At 38.9% G+C, this 17,065-nt stretch overlaps 1 protein-coding gene across 2 annotated transcripts in view; it reads right to left on the bottom strand.

Moving 5' to 3' along the window:
- arhgef6 (Rac/Cdc42 guanine nucleotide exchange factor (GEF) 6) overlaps nt 1-17,065 on the bottom strand; it is an 89,024-nt gene that overhangs the window by 19,646 nt on the left and 52,313 nt on the right. For both annotated transcript variants that reach the window (XM_060927791.1, XM_060927792.1), the window contains exons 9-11: nt 13,387-13,509; nt 1,068-1,206; nt 921-980 (exon numbers count right to left, since the gene is read on the bottom strand). In XM_060927791.1, coding sequence (XP_060783774.1) covers nt 921-980; nt 1,068-1,206; nt 13,387-13,509 — 322 coding nt within the window. The remainder of the gene's footprint in view (nt 1-920; nt 981-1,067; nt 1,207-13,386; nt 13,510-17,065) is intronic.

Below are 17,065 nucleotides of genomic sequence, written 5' to 3'. Positions count from 1 at the left end.
ATCATCTTCCAATCATGATAGAACCTAGAACCATGACATAACGTTTACGTCAGTTAGGCAGAACACCACTTTACCAGTGCTAGTATGGAATAACTCAAAATTGTGTGCCATTTGTGCCTGATGACGTTAGAAAGGGACAAAAAAAAAAAAAAAGGCATAGCTCTTCTACATATCGGATGAATCTTTCGCATGTAGTTATTTTCTGTGCATTGCTGTGGGGGTAGACCAGGTCTAAAGCAAGCATGTAAAACAGCAGGGTAGACTACTGAGAAAAGAAGGGAAATTCCCTGAAGAGGCAGGAAAATGTAACGAAGAAAGTAAGGCGTTCCACAGAACACTCAGAGTAAAGTCATTCTTACAGAAATCAAATAGTGCTGAGGTTAGACATAACCCCAATGAGGATTCTCTACCAAACAGTAGGAATGACTCACTGAGTCTTCTTTCCTCTCCGAGATGTTTTAAATCTTATGGGAAAAGTAAAAAAAAAAAAATATATATATATATATATATATATATATATATATATATATATACACTGCTTAGGCCAAGTTAGTGAACGCCTACTTCTGGAACACAAACACCCACTTCACTGAGGTTGTTTTTGGTAATCAACACTAGTTTCACAATTCCCATTAGCCAATAGGCAATTTGCTAACCTCCTACGTAATGTGCGATGAATTCTTCGTCAAAATCTGAAGGCTTTCTTAATGGACATATAAATAGCAGGCTAGCTTTACACTAAAAGTGGAATAAACAGCGAAGAAGTGGAAGTTCACTCTGGTCTATTTTATCACACTGCTCTGGTAATGGAAAGTGACACATACACACCCCCAAACATCAAATACACACATTTCTTTTTGCATGACAATGTTTTCTCTCTTTTTTACAGGCCAGAGCTCAAAAAGTGAATAGCTACATACCACAAGATTTTTAAAAGCAATGTTTGCTTTCAGAATGTCACTGTAGTCTGGATGGGCTTCCTGAAAGAAGAAGAAAAAAACCCAGATTGGTGAGGGGAAGCACGTCTAAAAGAGAACCTCTTCAGTGGTTGAGGGTCTGGTTTTTACCTCCACATGTCTTTCCAGCTCCTGCAGCAGGGTGGGATATTTTTCCAGCCTCATGAAGGGCTTGCTCAAGCTGGTGGTCAGAGTCAGGATACCTGGAGCACTGGCTCCCTGACTCTCCATGAACTTGTCTAGCTCCTCACTGGCAAAAACCAACAGAGAATATAAAAATTCAAATGCTTTTACAATCCTAAGTCCCAAAAATTTTGGACGCTGTATAAAACGTAAAAAAAAAAATAATAAACAGAATGCAATGTCTGTGAAGATTCTCAATCATCCAGGTCATAGTAAAACTGTGGGTGGTAGAAAAGGGCAACTGGACTTGCTTGAAGATTCTTGAAAACGTTTCACCTCTCGTCCGAAAGGCTTCCTCAGTTCTGTCTGACTAATAGGGAGTCCCTATTAGTCAGACAGAACTGAGGAAGCCTTTCGGACGAGAGGTGAAACGTTTTCAAGAATCTTCAAGCAAGTCCAGTTGCCCTTTTCTACCACCCACAACAGAATGCAATGATTTGCAAATGCTTTTTGACCTACATTCAATCAAATACAAGACAAAGACAAGATACTGAAATGTTCAAACTGATAAACGTTATTGTTTTTTGTAAATATGCACTCATTCTGAATTTGATGTCTGCAACAAATTCCAAAAAAGTTAGGACAGACACTCAGTCAAATTTGGGAACTGAGAACACTAATTGCAGAAGTTCTGAAAGTGAAATTCTTTCCCCATTCTTGCTTGATCTACAACTTCATTTGCTCAACAGTTTGGAGTCTTCTTTGACATATTTTGTGCTTCATAATGAACTACACACTTTCAATGGAAGATAGGCAAGCCAGTTTAGCACCTGCACTCTTTTACTATGAAGCCACACTATTCTATGTGCAGAATTTGATTTGGCATTGGCTTACTGGAATAAGCATATGCTGCTCCAAAAAATGTATGTACCTTTCAGCATTAATGGTGCCTTCACAGATGTGCAAGTTACCCATGCCATGGCCACTAACACCCCCCCATACCATCACACATGCTGGCTTTTAAACTTGGTGCTGGTAACAATCTAGATAGTCCTTTTCCTCTTTAGCCTGGAGGGTACAATGTCCAGGATTTCAAAAACAATTCAAAATGTGGACTCGTCAGAACACTTTTCCATTTTGTGTCAGTCCATCTCAGATGAGCTCAGGCCCAGAGAATTCAGCGGCGTTTCTGGATGTTGTTGGTGTATAGCGTTCACTTTGCAGTTGTAGATACAGCAATGAACTGTGTTCACTGACACCAGTTTTCTGAAGTGTTCCCAAGCCCATATAGCAATATCCTTTATACAATTGGATTGGTTTTTAACACAGTGCCACATAAGGGATGGAAGGTCCTGGGTGTTCAATGTTGGTTTTCGGCCTTTTCCCTTACATGCAGAGATTTCTCTGGATTCTCTAAATCTTTTGATATTTTGGATTGTATTTGGTGAAACCTGAAATTCTTTGCAACTGTACATTGTTTTTAAAGCGGTCAACATCTGACCATTCTTGATTATGAATGACTGAGGCTTTCGATGATGCCCCTTTCATAACCAATCATGACACTATCACCTATTGCCAATTAACCCTTTAACTGCAGACTGTTCCAAACAGGTGTTTTTTGAGCATTCCACAACTTTCCGAGTCTGATGTTGCTTCTGTCCCAAATTTTTTGGAACATGTTCCAGGCATCGAATTCAGAATAAGTGCATATTTACAGAAAACAATAAAAAGTTTATCAGTTTTATCCTTAAATATCTTGGCTTTGTCTTGTTTGTCTTGTACTCTACTGAATATACAGGCATGTGAAAAAATTAGGACACCTCATGAAATCCTGTGTATTTTAAAATATATTTGGACATATGGGTATTTAATGTAAATTTTAATTAAAATGAGGGATCCAAGTAATATAACTAAACAATAAAAAAATAAGAAAAGCCTTTTTAAAACTTTCTGTAAAATTTAATTAAAAAATAATGCAATTTCTGGTGAGGAATAAATTAGGACACCCCCCTATATTATCCCTCTTAAAATGTTGAAAATCCCAAACAGGTGCATCACGTCAGGTGCACATGATTAGTACATCGTTACCCAGCATTTGAATGGAGCCTTGCCCTATTTAAACCTCAAATTTAGTTTGGTGTGGCCCTGACAGTTGGGATGTTGAGGTGAGCGCCATGGTGAGGTCTAAAGAGCTTCCTGATGCCCTCAGAAAGAAGATTGTGGCCGCTTACGACTCTGGTAAAGGATTCAAAAAGATTTCAAAAGCATTTAACATTAGCCATTCCACCATTCGCAAAATTATTTACAAGTGGAGGACATTTAAAACAACTGCCACCATGCCAAGATCTGGCCGTCCGAGCAAGTTTACCCCAAGAGCAGAACGCAAGATGGTCAAAGAGGTCCTGAAAAATCCTAAAGTGTCATCAAGGGAATTACAGCAGGTTCTGGCAACTGTCAATGTGAAAGTGCACGACTCTACCATCAGAAAGAGACTGCACAAGTGTGACTTGCATGGGAGGTGTGCAAGGAAGAAACCTTTGCTCTCTAAAAAAAACATCAAGGCCAGACTGAAGTTTGCCAGAGAGAACATAGACAAAGACCACGACTTCTGGAATAAGGTTCTTTGGACAGATGAGTCTAAAATTGAATTATTTGGACACCAGAACAGAAGACATGTTTGGCGTAAACCAAATACAGCCTTCCAAGAAAAGAACCTCATACCAACTGTAAAGCATGGAGGGGGCAGTGTCATGGTTTGGGGATGCTTTGCTGCAGCAGGACCTGGCCAACTCACCATCATAGAATCCACCATGAATTCTACTGTGTATCAGAGGGTGCTTGAAGAAAATGTGAAACCATCTGTCAAAAAATTAAAGCTGAAGCGTAACTGGATACTGCAACAAGACAATGACCCAAAGCATACCAGCAAATCCACCAAGGACTGGCTAAAAAAGAAGAAGTGGAGAGTCCTGGAATGGCCAAGTCAAAGCCCTGATCTTAATCCCATCGAAATGCTGTGGGGTGATTTGAAACGGGCTGTACATGCAAGACACCCCTCAAACATCTCACAGCTAAAAGAATTCTGCATTGAGGAGTGGGCCAAACTTTCTCCTGATCGATGTCAGAGACTGGTAAAAGGCTACAAAATGCGTCTCGTTGAAGTTATATCAGCCAAAGGGGGCAACACTAGCTACTAGGGGGTAGGGTGTCCTAACTTTTTCCTCCATTGAAATACATACTTTATTTTTTTTCTTTTTTTGGATTTGTCAAACAATGTTCATTTTTGTTGTTAAATTGCAATCAAATCACTTTCTTTTTGAAAAATACATAAAAACATGCCTGGATATTGGTATGTGTACCATTTCTAAATAAAAAGCTGATTATTTAATGGGGTGTCCTAATTTTCTCACATGCCTGTAGGTAGAAAAGAATTTGCAAATCATTGCAATCTGATTTTATTTATGCTCTACACAGCTTTTTTGTAATTAGGGTTTATATTATATATATATATATATATATATATATATATATATATATATATATATATATACACACACACACACACATACACACAACCCCGATTCCAAAATAGTTGGGACAAAGTACAAATTGTAAATAAAAACGGAATGCAATGATGTGGAATTTTCAAAATTCCATATTTTATTCAGAATAGAACATAGATGACATAAATGTTTAAACTGAGAAAATGTATCATTTAAGGAGAAAAATTAGGTGATTTTAAATTTCATGACAACAACACATCTCAAAAAAGTTGGGACAAGGCCATGTTTACCACTGTGAGACATTCCCTTTCTCTTTACAATAGTCTGTAAACATCTGGGGACTGAAGAGACAAGTTGCTCAAGTTTAGGGATAGGAATGTTAACCCATTCTTGTCTAATGTAGAATTCTCGTTGCTCAACTGTCTTAGGTCTTTTTTGTCGTATCTTCCGTTTTATGATGCGCCAAATGTTTTCTATGGGTGAAAGATCTGGACTGCAGGCTGGCCAGTTCAGTACCCGGACCCTTCTTCTACGCAGCCATAATGCTGTAATTGATGCAGTATGTGGTTTGGCATTGTCATGTTAGAAAATGCAAGGTCTTCCCTGAAAGAGACGTCATCTGGATGGGAGCATATGTTGCTCTAGAACCTGGATATACCTTTCAGCATTGATGGTGTCTTTCCAGATGTGTAAGCTGCCCAAGCCACACGCACTAATGCAACCCCATACCATCAGAGATGCAGGCTTCTGAACTGAGCGCTGATGATAACTTGGGTCGTCCTTCTCCTCTTTAGTCCGAATGACATGGTGTCCCTGATTTCCATAAAGAACTTCAAATTTTGATTCGTCTGACCACAGAACAGTTTTCCACTTTGCCACAGTCCATTTTAAATGAGCCTTGGCCCAGAGAAGACATCTGCGCTTCTGGATCATGTTTAGATAAGGCTTCTTCTTTCAACTATAGAGTTTTAGCTGGCAACGGCGGATGGCACGGTGAATTGTGTTCACAGATAATGTTCTTTGGAAATATTCCTGAGCCCATTTTGTGATTTCCAATACAGAAGCATGCCTGTATGTGATGCAGTGCCGTCTAAGGGCCTGAAGATCACGGGCACCCAGTATGGTTTTCTGCCCTTGACCCTTACGCACAGAGATTCTTCCAGATTCTCTGAATCTTTTGATGATATTATGCACTGTAGATAATGATATGTTCAAACTCTTTGCAATTTTACACTGTCGAACTCCTTTCTGATATTGCTCCACTATTTGTCGGCACAGAATTAGGGGGATTGGTGATCCTCTTCCCATCTTTATGTCTGAGAGCCGCTGCCACTCCAAGATGCTCTTTTTATACCCAGTCATGTTAATGACCTATTGCCAATTGACCGAATGAAAAAAATGAGGAATCTCTCCCTCTCTCTCTCTCTCTCATATATATATATATATATATATATATATATATACACACACACACACACATACATATGTATGCATGTATGTATGTATGTATGTATGTGTGTGTGTGTGTGTATATATATATATATATATATATATATATATATATATATATATATATATATGAGAGAGAGAGAGAGAGAGGGAGAGATTCCTCATTTTTTTCCGCATGACAGTTTAAGTTCAACACACAATGCTCTTTTACAAGTTCACAGGCATTATGAAATTTAGCCCAATGTTTCCCAACCAAGTCTGTCCCAAACTTCTAGTACATGCAAATCAAGTCACCAGGAACACCAAGTGGCTGCTATCAGAGACGTTGCATTGCAACAGACTACAAAAGACCCCTAGGTGGAGCTCTAAATGGACTGGACTAATAATTTTGTATTTCTAGAGGTGGGTAGTGGAGCCAGACAGACGCGTTTTCAAACACCAAAAATTTGTGGCAAATGCCACAAGGCAAAAAAATGTGGACTGAAAAATACAAAGTGAAATAAAAATCAAAATATCCAAAGAGAAGCATCTGAAAAAAGCATTAATGAAATTTTTGAATGCAAATGTATACAGAAGCTCCAGACAAAAGGATCTGAACAGAAACCCCAACTAATGTTTACAATTCTAAAACAGGGTACTGATCCAAAGACTGCTCCAAAATGGCAGGTGATTGCAAATAAAGAGAGACAACAAAGATGAGAAAATGGTCACTATGGCATTCCATTCAAACATTCTAAACTAAAATGAATAAAATTTTGGTTGAAACAAAAAACAAAACACAGTCTGTAAAATAAAACTAATGTTAACAGATCAATGAAACTTAACTGAATTACATTTTGATGCAAAAAAAAATTGTGTATTTGATTTTATATACGTGTGTGTGTGTATACACACACACAATTGTCAGAAGTTTACATACAGTGACGTGAATGTCATGGCAATATTTGGGCTTTCAGTAATTTCTTTGAACTGTTCTTTTTCTGTGGCAGAATAATTGTACAGCATACATCGTTAATTAAAAAAAAACACTAGAATTTGGTGCACAAGTTTTAATTTTCTTTGGGTTTTCTGAAATCAACACGGGGTCAAAATTATACATACAGGGTCAAAAAAATTTACATACTCTCACTTAGATTATTAATTCAGAAGTGCTAAAACTTCCAAAATGTCTCTTATCTTGCCAAGGCCGAGGTCTCTTAAATTCCTGTTAATGACCATGATTGACTACAGCTGGTGGCTTCTCCGTGCCTTCAAAAAAAGGGTTTGTTTACAGCACTCACTGGATTGGCCAACACACAATAAAATGGGAAAGTCCAAGGAGCTCAGTGCAGATCTGAGAAAGAGGATCGCAGATATACGCAACTCCAGAATCTCTCTTAGAGCCATTTCTAAACAACTGCAAACTGTATGTGAACTTCTGAGTACAACTGCATGTGCGCGTGTGTATATATATATATATATATATATATATATATATATATATATATATATATATATATATATAGGCATATTAGACGCTCACTGGCCATGCTGTGAAAATTGTGCATGCAGACGCCCATCTAAGTTTCCAAATCTGTCATTGCTTAACTCTTGAATACAGTGGTGCTTGAAAGTTTGTGAACCCTTTAGAATTTTCTATATTTCTGCATAAATATGACCGAAAACATCATCAGATTTTCACACACAGGCTTTCGTCTAAACGGGGGAACAGGGGCGCTGCGCCCTCTTACTCTCGGCGTGCGCCCCCTTACCGACTCCGTGAAAACATCCCAGCAACACTACGTGACAATGTGTCTGATCATCAAATACGTTATAATTGCTCCAAAAATATTCCAATCATAGTAGATACACCGCCAGACGGTGCAAAAACAATCCAAATTGGCGTTTTTCAGACTGAGGCGCCATGTTGTTTAGTTGTTTACTTGTCGCAGCTGCTCTCGCGAGATTTGACATGGGTTCCATACAAGGTCAGCTGACTTGTAGAGCGAGATTTCTCGAGACTGAATGACCTTTCACCCACCGGCACGGGAGCTTTTGACAGAAGTAGTTCGCGAGTTGTTTTTGTTGACACTTGGGCATTTAAAGATGTCATCCCGCGGCACGAAACGGAAGAAAGCCAAAGACTGTCCGGGGCAGAAGATGATTACTTCTTTCTTTTTCAATGTTGACAGACAATTTGTTACAATTTCCCTCTCAGATAGCCTCAGAATGTCCCATTGGAGCATTTTTCAAAGGCTTTGCACGGCAGGGGGGGACAACCGGCACCATCTCCCCCCCGCTTCGCTCCCTCGCCATGGTGAGCGCCCTCATACTAAATTTTTCTAGAAAAAACCCTGACACAGGTCCAAAAATAGATAAAGAGAACCCAGTTAAACAAATGAGAAAAAAATATTATACCTGGTCATTTATTTATTGAGGAAAATGATACAATATTACATATCTGTGAGGGGGAAAAAGTATGTGAACCTCTCGGATTAGCAGTTAATTTGAAGGTGAAATTAGAGTCAGGGGTTTTCAATCAATGGGATGACAATCAGGTGTGAGCGGGCACCCTGTTTTATTTAAAGAACAGGCATTCCTATCAAAGTCTGATCTTCACAACACATGTTTGTGGAAGTGTATCATGGCACAAACAAAGGAGATTTCTGAGGACCTCAGAAAAAGCGTTGTTGATGTTCATCAGGCTGGGAAAGGTTACAAAACCATCTCTAAAGAGTTTGGACTCCACCAATCCACAGTCAGGCAGATTGTGTACAAACGGAAGAAATTCAAGACCATTGTTACCCTCCCCAGGAGGGTCGACCAACAAAGATCACTCCAAGAGCAATGAATTCTGAATTATACCGGCGAAATCTAAAGGAAAATGTCAGGACATCTGTCCATAAACTGAATCTCAAGAGAAGGTGGGTCATGCAGCAAGAGAAAGATCCTTAGTGCACAAATTGTTCTACCAAAGAATGGTTAAAGAAGAATAAAGTTTATGTTTTGGAATGGCTAAGTCAAAGTCCTGACCTTAATCCAATCGAAATGTTGTGGAAGGACCTGAAGCGAGCAGTTCATGTGAGGAAACCCACCAACATCCCAGAATTGAAGCTGTTCTGTATGGAGGAATGGGCTAAAATTCCTCCAAGCCGGTGTGCAGGACTGACCAACAGTTACCGGAAACGTTTAGTTGCAGTCACTGTGTTTAAATGTGCTTTAGAAATAAATTTTACTTACTTACTATTGCTGTACAAGGGGGTCACACCAGATACTGAAAGCAAAGGTTCACATACAACCCCAATTCCAAAAAAGTTGGGACAAAGTACAAACTGTAAATAAAAATGGAATGCCATGATGTGGAAGTTTCAAAATTCCATATTTTATTCAGAATAGAACATAAATGACATATCAAATGTTTAAACTGAGAAAATGTATCATTTAAAGAGAAAAATTAGGTGATTTTAAATTTCATGACAACAACACATCTCAAAAAAGTTGGGACAAGGCCATGTTTACCACTGTGAGACATTCCCTTTTCTCTTTACAACAGTCTGTAAACGTCTGGGGACTGAGGAGACAAGTTGCTCAAGTTTAGGGATAGGAATGTTAACCCATTCTTGTCTAATGTAAGATTCTAGTTGCTCAACTGTCTTAGGTCTTTTTTGTCGTATCTTCCGTTTTATGATGCGCCAAATGTTTTCTGTGGGTGAAAGATCTGGACCGCAGGCTGGCCAGTTCAGTACCCGGACCCTTCTTCTACGCAGCCATGATGCTGTAATTGATGCAGTATGTGGTTTGGCATTGTCATGTTGGAAAATGCAAGGTCTTCCCTGAAAGAGACATCGTCTGGATGGGAGCATATGTTGCTCTAGAACCTGGATATACCTTTCAGCATTGATGGTGTCTTTCCAGATGTGTAAGCTGCCCATGCCACACACACTAATGCAACCCCATACCATCAGAGATGCAGGCTTCTGAACTGAGCGCTCATAACAACTTGGGTCGTCCTTCTCCTCTTTAGTCCGAATGACACGGCGTCCCTGATTTCCATAAAGAACTTCAAATTTTGATTCGTCTGACCACAGAACAGTTTTCCACTTTGCCACAGTCCATTTTAAATGAGCCTTGGCCCAGAGAAGACGTCTGCGCTTCTGGATCATGTTTAGATACGGCTTCTTCTTTGAACTATAGCGTTTTAGCTGGCAACGGCGGATGGCACGGTGAATTATGTTCACAGATACTGTTCTCTGGAAATATTCCTGAGCCCATTTTGTGATTTCCAATACAGAAGCATGCCTGTATGTGATGCAGTGCCATCTAAGGGCCCAAAGATCATGGGCACCCAGTATGGTTTTCTGCCCTTGACCCTTACGCACAGAGATTCTTCCAGATTCTCTGAATCTTTTGATGATATTATGCACTGTAGATGATGATATGTTCAAACTCTTTGCAATTTTACACTGTCGAACTCCTTTCTGATATTGCTCCACTATTTGTCGGCGCAGAATTAGGGGGATTGGTGATCCTCTTCCCATCTTTACTTCTGAGAGCCGCTGCCACTCCAAGATGCTCTTTTTATACCCAGTCATGTTAATGACCTATTGCCAATTGACCGAATGAGTTGCAATTTGGTCCTCCAGCTGTTCCTTTTTTGTACCTTTAACTTTTCCAGCCTCTTATTGCCCCTGTCCCAACTTTCTTGAGATGTGTTGCTGTCATGAAATTTCAAATGAGCCAATATTTGGCATGAAATTTCAAAATGTCTCACTTTCGACATTCGATATGTTGTCTATGTTCTATTGTGAATACAATATCAGTTTTTGAGATTTGTAAATTATTGCATTCCGTTTTTATTTACAATTTGTACTTTGTCCCAACTTTTTTGGAATCGGGGTTGTACTTTTGCCACTCACAGATATGTAATATTGGATCATTTTCCTCAATAAATAAATTATTAAGTATAATATTTTTGTCTCATTTGTTTAACTGGGTTCTCTTTATCTACTTTTAGGACTTGTGTGAAAATCTGATGATGTTTTAGGTCATATTTATGCAGAAATATAGAAAATTCTAAAGGGTTCACAAACGTTTAAGCACCACTGTATTTTCTATCATGAATACCATCATTAAAAAGCTTATAATTTCTGCTTTGCAAAGAAATGTATCTCGTTTAGATCTGTTCAGTACTTTGGGAGTAACGGCAGGTTGAAGTTGGTACAACAGAGTGCATTCTCTGCTTGCGAGATGTCAGGAAACCGCCAGTGATTTTTGAGTCACGGGAAAGTGGTCAGGCTCTCTCTCTTCTGATCGGTTTCCAAATGGATTACTCATGAATATCAATCAGAAAACTTTTATAGGGATGTTCTCTAGCACTCACTGTTTCTGATGAAGTATTCAGCAAAATTTTCCATCTGCTAGTCTTAATGTTGTGCTTCATGGGAGACTGTGAAGTGAGTTTTCACATGATTCATGTAAATAAATAACTGTTTTAGCTGTTCTGAAGAAAAATATTGAAATCTTAGTTGTCGTAATGAGATTTAAAAAAAAACAAACGGAAGTCAGAAACATGAGTGTCAATTTCAGTTCAGTGGAGTTGTTTACTGGATGTGGTTCACTGTTTTGTCGAGGTTAGACTTGAAAGCTGTGAAGATTAATCAAAATAATCATTTATATTCTTTCATATAAACACTAGTAGGCCCTACGTTTGAGAAATACAAAAGGCCTACAGAGCACAAAGAGAGTATTAGAAATAATCTTTTATTACTTTTTTCATTGAGTGCACCAATTTAACTTTTTTAAACCTAATTAGCATAATTAATACGAATTAAATAATAATTTGCATCATTTGTTTTTAATACCTTTTCAAACTTTGTATTCAGTATACAACCATCTATGTGCCTGCCAATTTCCATGTAAATAACTTGAAAAATATGAAAGTTATTAAGAAAAAACATTTGATCTCATTTCATTAATTAGGCCTGTTTTGGACCATGTTATCCTATTACATAATATTACATCAGTTTTCTAAGAATTAAGTCTTTTTCATTCTTTGACTTGTAATGTCTCAAGAACGGATGAACATTTTAATTCTGTAAAAAGTATGCTGTGAATTCAATTCTCAATTCAATGAGAGCAGTTTCAAGCAATTTGGATTGAATTTTCACCTGATATGCCTGATTTTATTTATATATATTTCACTATATATAAAATTATATATACGCCATACTATATATTTTACTATAGAATGTTCATATGTGTACGCCTTAATTGGAAATGGGGCACATACTTTTGCTTGTAATACCAACAAGGCTGTGTCGGCGTCTCTGAAACGACAGATTTGATTCAATGATATTTCCTGTGAAGCATGTCTATTTCTAGCAGTGGCATAGGGCAAGCAGTCTACACATGACCTTTACATATGCCTTTCAGAATCAAAAGTGCTGAAACAAATAATTGTTTTGGTTAAGGTGAAAGACTACTTTTAGAGCAAGTCAATCAAAGTAAGATGATTCATCACAACACATGCTTTCACTAAGTGTAACTGCTGTGGAAAACGCTGCAAAAAAAAAAAGCTGCAGCATGAGATGCAATTTGAGCACACGCTCAATTTCTCCATCAGCAGAACGACATCTATAGATATCCTGTTGGGTTAGAGCCAACTTCCTGTGTTACCTTGACAGTTTGCTACTCGGGTTAGATTGACAAGTAGGCACGCATGCAGTGTTTTACCCTCACCAAAAAGGTTAATATCACATTTATATGCCACAAGGAACACCGAAAAAAGAAAAACTGTGTGAAAGCAGGTGAAGCAACAACATTTAACTTTAAGGAGTACCAGATGAAAGCACACTGGCACCACCTGGTGGTAAATTGTTGTCATTGTACCCACACTTACCTGCTGTACAGTACGCTAGATATGGAATGCTCTTAAAAAATGAATGCTTTTTTCGAAGATTACACCAAAATGATGTATACTGTCGAATTGTACTGTAATAACATCACAATGGCAATGCTGGTGGTAAATTATTTGTTTGGGGACGCACCTACATTTTTAATAAATACAGGATTTTTAAAAAACACCACCACCACACTGAGTCTTCAGTATCAGCGTCATTATTTCACATATTCCCAATTCTAAAGTTCCAGCACGTTGGTAGACATCACATCTGTTCTGTACATTACAGTACACACATCAAATCAGAAAACTTTTACTGGTTTTGGATTCAACGTTTTGCAAATATTCCAAATGTATTTCATTATAATGTGTTCTCAAAGCAGAAAATACTGCTTTGATGTGTTGGTTAAGTTTGGTCAAAACATTCCACTGTAACACTGATGCCCAAATGACTCCAGTCTACTTTGCCAGGACTAACCTGTGGTCAGTGAGTACAGCCACTGCAGAAGGGTGGCTGGAGCAGTAGGACAGGTACAGCATTCGGATCTGGCACATCATGTTCATGTAACAGCCACCGAGGCGCTGCTGACCTTCAGGCATCCTGAGACAGACAGACACACGTGGGAGAAAGATAAACAGATGTTGGTATCTGCAATTTGTGTTTGTTGGCAGCGTTCAGAGTACCAACCACAGTTTGCGTGTTTGCACTACAAGCCGCTACTCCAGGATCTCTTGGTGCTTTACTACGGACACTGTGCCAGACCTGGGCCCTAATACTGAGCCCTTCTATTGCTGAAGAACATGTTCTCTGTCTGCAAAACGAGTTTGTTTCTGGCATCAACGACTGATATATCCTGGAACAGAGGAGTCAGTTGTCTCATTTTGTCACGATGATCTCAACTCAAGGTAAATATGTAAACAATAAGACTTACGTTACCATAAATTAATGGTTCAGTGGGAGAAAAACCCACCAAAAACCAGACAGACAACAAACTTAATGACAAACACATTGCTCATGATGATAAACTGTTTCATCAGCCACAAAAATTTGGGGGAAAATGTTCAGGAGTATTAGAAGTCCCTCATCGAACCAGTGACTCCATTATAGTGCTTCTATAAATTATCCATCCTTATAATGGTCATGGATGAGGACAACACATTGGAAAAACTGGTGAGGCAGACAGGATGGAAATGCAGGCACATGGTTAAAAAAAGCAGGCTAAAGCAGGTACCTTGTTAGTCTGAAAATATTTCAGACAAAGCAAAGCCAACTGTCTAGCCAACTACATAAGAGTATGCTGGGAATAAGTTAAAAAAATTTTTTTTTAAATATATATTTATTTAATGGATTGTTAACCGCGGTGGTGTAGTGGTTAGCACTGTCGCCTCACAGCAAGAAGGTTTTGGGTTCAAGCCCAGTGGCCAACAAGGGCCTTTCTGTGTGGAGTTCACATGTTCTCCCCGTGTCCGCGTGGGTTTCCTCCGGGTGCTCCGGTTCCCCCCACAGTCCAAAGACATGCAGGTTAGGCTAATTGGTGGCTCTAAATTGACCGTAAGTATGAATGTGAGTGTGAATGCTTGTGTGTCTCTATTTGTCAGCCCTGCGCTGATCTGGCGACTTGTCCAGGGTGTACCCCGCCTCTCGCCCATCGTCAGCTGGGATAGGCTCCTGCTTGCCCGTGACCCTGCACAGGATAAGCAGTTACAGATAATGGATGGATGGATGGTTAACCCTTTGATATAATTTTGCATGAAGTACAGAAATATGTTTTTAATCCCACCCTCATCTTGCCTCATGCTACAGGTTGCACATACAGTGGCTATAAAAAGTGTACACACCACGTTAAAATGATTTTTTTTTTTACATCAGAAAAACCTATGAAACTACGATAAATAATTTCAAAACTTTTCCCACCTTTAATGTGACCTCAGGGAAGCCATGGTCTAATGGTTAGGAGAAACAGCTTTGGGACCAAAAGGTTGCTGGTTTGATTCCCTGGACCAGCAGGATTAGCTTAAGTGCCCTTGAACAAGGCACCTAACCCCCAACCGCTCTGACAAGAGTGGTGGCGTACCTTGTGTCTGATTAGCCAAAGAAAAACTGATGATGCGATTATCAGTTCAGGCACTGAATCTGACCAACTGAACTGAACTGAATGTGACCTATAACCTGTACAATTCAACTGAAAAACAAACAAATCTGTTTGGGGAAAAAAACAAAAATTAAAAAACAAAACCATACAATAAGCTGGTTGCACAAGTGTGCACACCCTTAAACTAATACTTTGTTGACGCACCTTTTGATTTAATTACAGCATTCAGTCTTTTTGGGTCGGAGTCTATCAGCCTGTCACATCTAGACTTGCCAATATTTGCCCACTCTTCCTTGCAAAAGCGCTCCAAATCTGTCAGATTGCGAGGGCGTCTCTTGTGCACAGCCCTCTTCAGGTCACCCCACAGATTTTCAATTGGATTTAGGTCTGGGCTCTGGCTGGGCCATTCTAAAACTTTTTTGGTGTCACTGTCATGCTGAAAGATGAAATTCCTCTTCATCTTCAGCTTTCTAGCAGACACCTGAAGGTTTTGGGCCAAAATTGACTGGTATTTAGAACTGTTCATAATTCCCTCCACCTTGACTAAAGCCCCTGTTGCAGCTGAAGAAAAACAACCCCAAAACATGATGCTGCCACCACCATGCTTCACCGTGGGTATGGTGTTCTTTTGGTGAGGCGCAGTGTTGTTTTTGCACCAAACACACCTTTTGGAATTGTGGCCAAAAAGTTCAACCTTGGTTTCGTCAGACCATAACACATTTTCCCCACATGCTTTTGGGAGAGTTGATTTTTTTTTTTTTTTTCAAAAATTTAGCTGGTCCTGGATGTTTTTCTTTGACCCTACCTCATAGTCCAGCCATATGGAGAATACAGTAGATTGTTGTCACATGTAGTACACAACCAGTACTTGCCAGAAATTCCTGCAGCTCCTTCAGTGTTGCTGTAGGCCTCTCGGCAGCCTCCCTGACCAGTTTTTATCTTGTCTTTTCATCAATTTTGGAGGGACGTCCAGTTCTCGGTAACGTCACTGCTGTCCCACATTTTCTCCACTTCTTGATGACTGTCTTCACTGTGCTCCATGGTCTAACTAATGCCATGGAAATGTTTTTGTACCCTTCTCCTGACTGACACCTTTCAACAGTGAGCTCCCTTTGATGCTTTGTAAGCTCTCTGTGAACCCTGGCTTTTGCTGGAGGATGCAACGGAGTAAATGTCTGAACTTTATTTGGGGTTAATCAGAGTCATTTTAGTTGATGGCAGGTGTGAACCCAAAAAGTCTGAATGCTGTAATTAAATCAAAAGGTGCTTCTACAAAGTAAACAAAGTATTAGTTTAAGGGTGTGCACACTTATGCAACCAGCTTATTGTACGTTTTTATATATATATATTTTAAATCTATTTCCCCCTAACAGATTTGTTTGTTTTTCAATTGAATTGTACAGGTTATAGGTCACATTAAAGGTGGGAAAGGTTTTGAAATTATTTATCATGGTCTCATATATGTTTTTTTTACATCAGCAAAATCTATCATTTTAACGGGGTGTGTGCACTTTTTATAACTCTAACTATTCAATCCCATTCAGCTAGTTTCATATAATTTTCATATATTTGTATTATATACACACATTAAATCAATTTTCTTTCTGTGGCGTGCTGAATAAATGTTTTTTCTTTGTTTGAATTTAATAGCTTGATTTGCCTTTTAAAAAATTTTATAAACTCAAAACCCTAAATACAAATCTCAAATTCTAAACTCAGAAATACAGAATGAATGTAAATTAGGCTGAATGTGACGGATCCAGGATTCCCAGCATGGTTTCCGAGTGGTTTGGCAAAAAGATTTATTTATTTTTTTTTTTTTTATGTCGTCCGGACATGGCTCACTTACTACAGTGATGTTAAACACACACTGGTATCAAAAATACAGGTTTCATGTGTATGGCCAGCACATAACAGCTAGGCTAATATTAGCTTCCTGGCAATCTTTAGCTGGCTAAAAACTATTTCAGTAGAACATAAAATCTTGACATTTCATTTTGACTCCACTTAACTCTACTCCACGTCACCTCACTGATGTGAGTGTGCCAAATGTCTATGACTGGC

This window comes from Neoarius graeffei, chromosome 8 (assembly GCF_027579695.1).
Source record: "Neoarius graeffei isolate fNeoGra1 chromosome 8, fNeoGra1.pri, whole genome shotgun sequence".
Taxonomy (NCBI): Eukaryota; Metazoa; Chordata; class Actinopteri; order Siluriformes; family Ariidae; genus Neoarius; species Neoarius graeffei.
The sequence above is the reverse complement of the archived record's forward strand: the minus strand, read 5'-3'. Positions and strand labels throughout refer to the sequence as shown.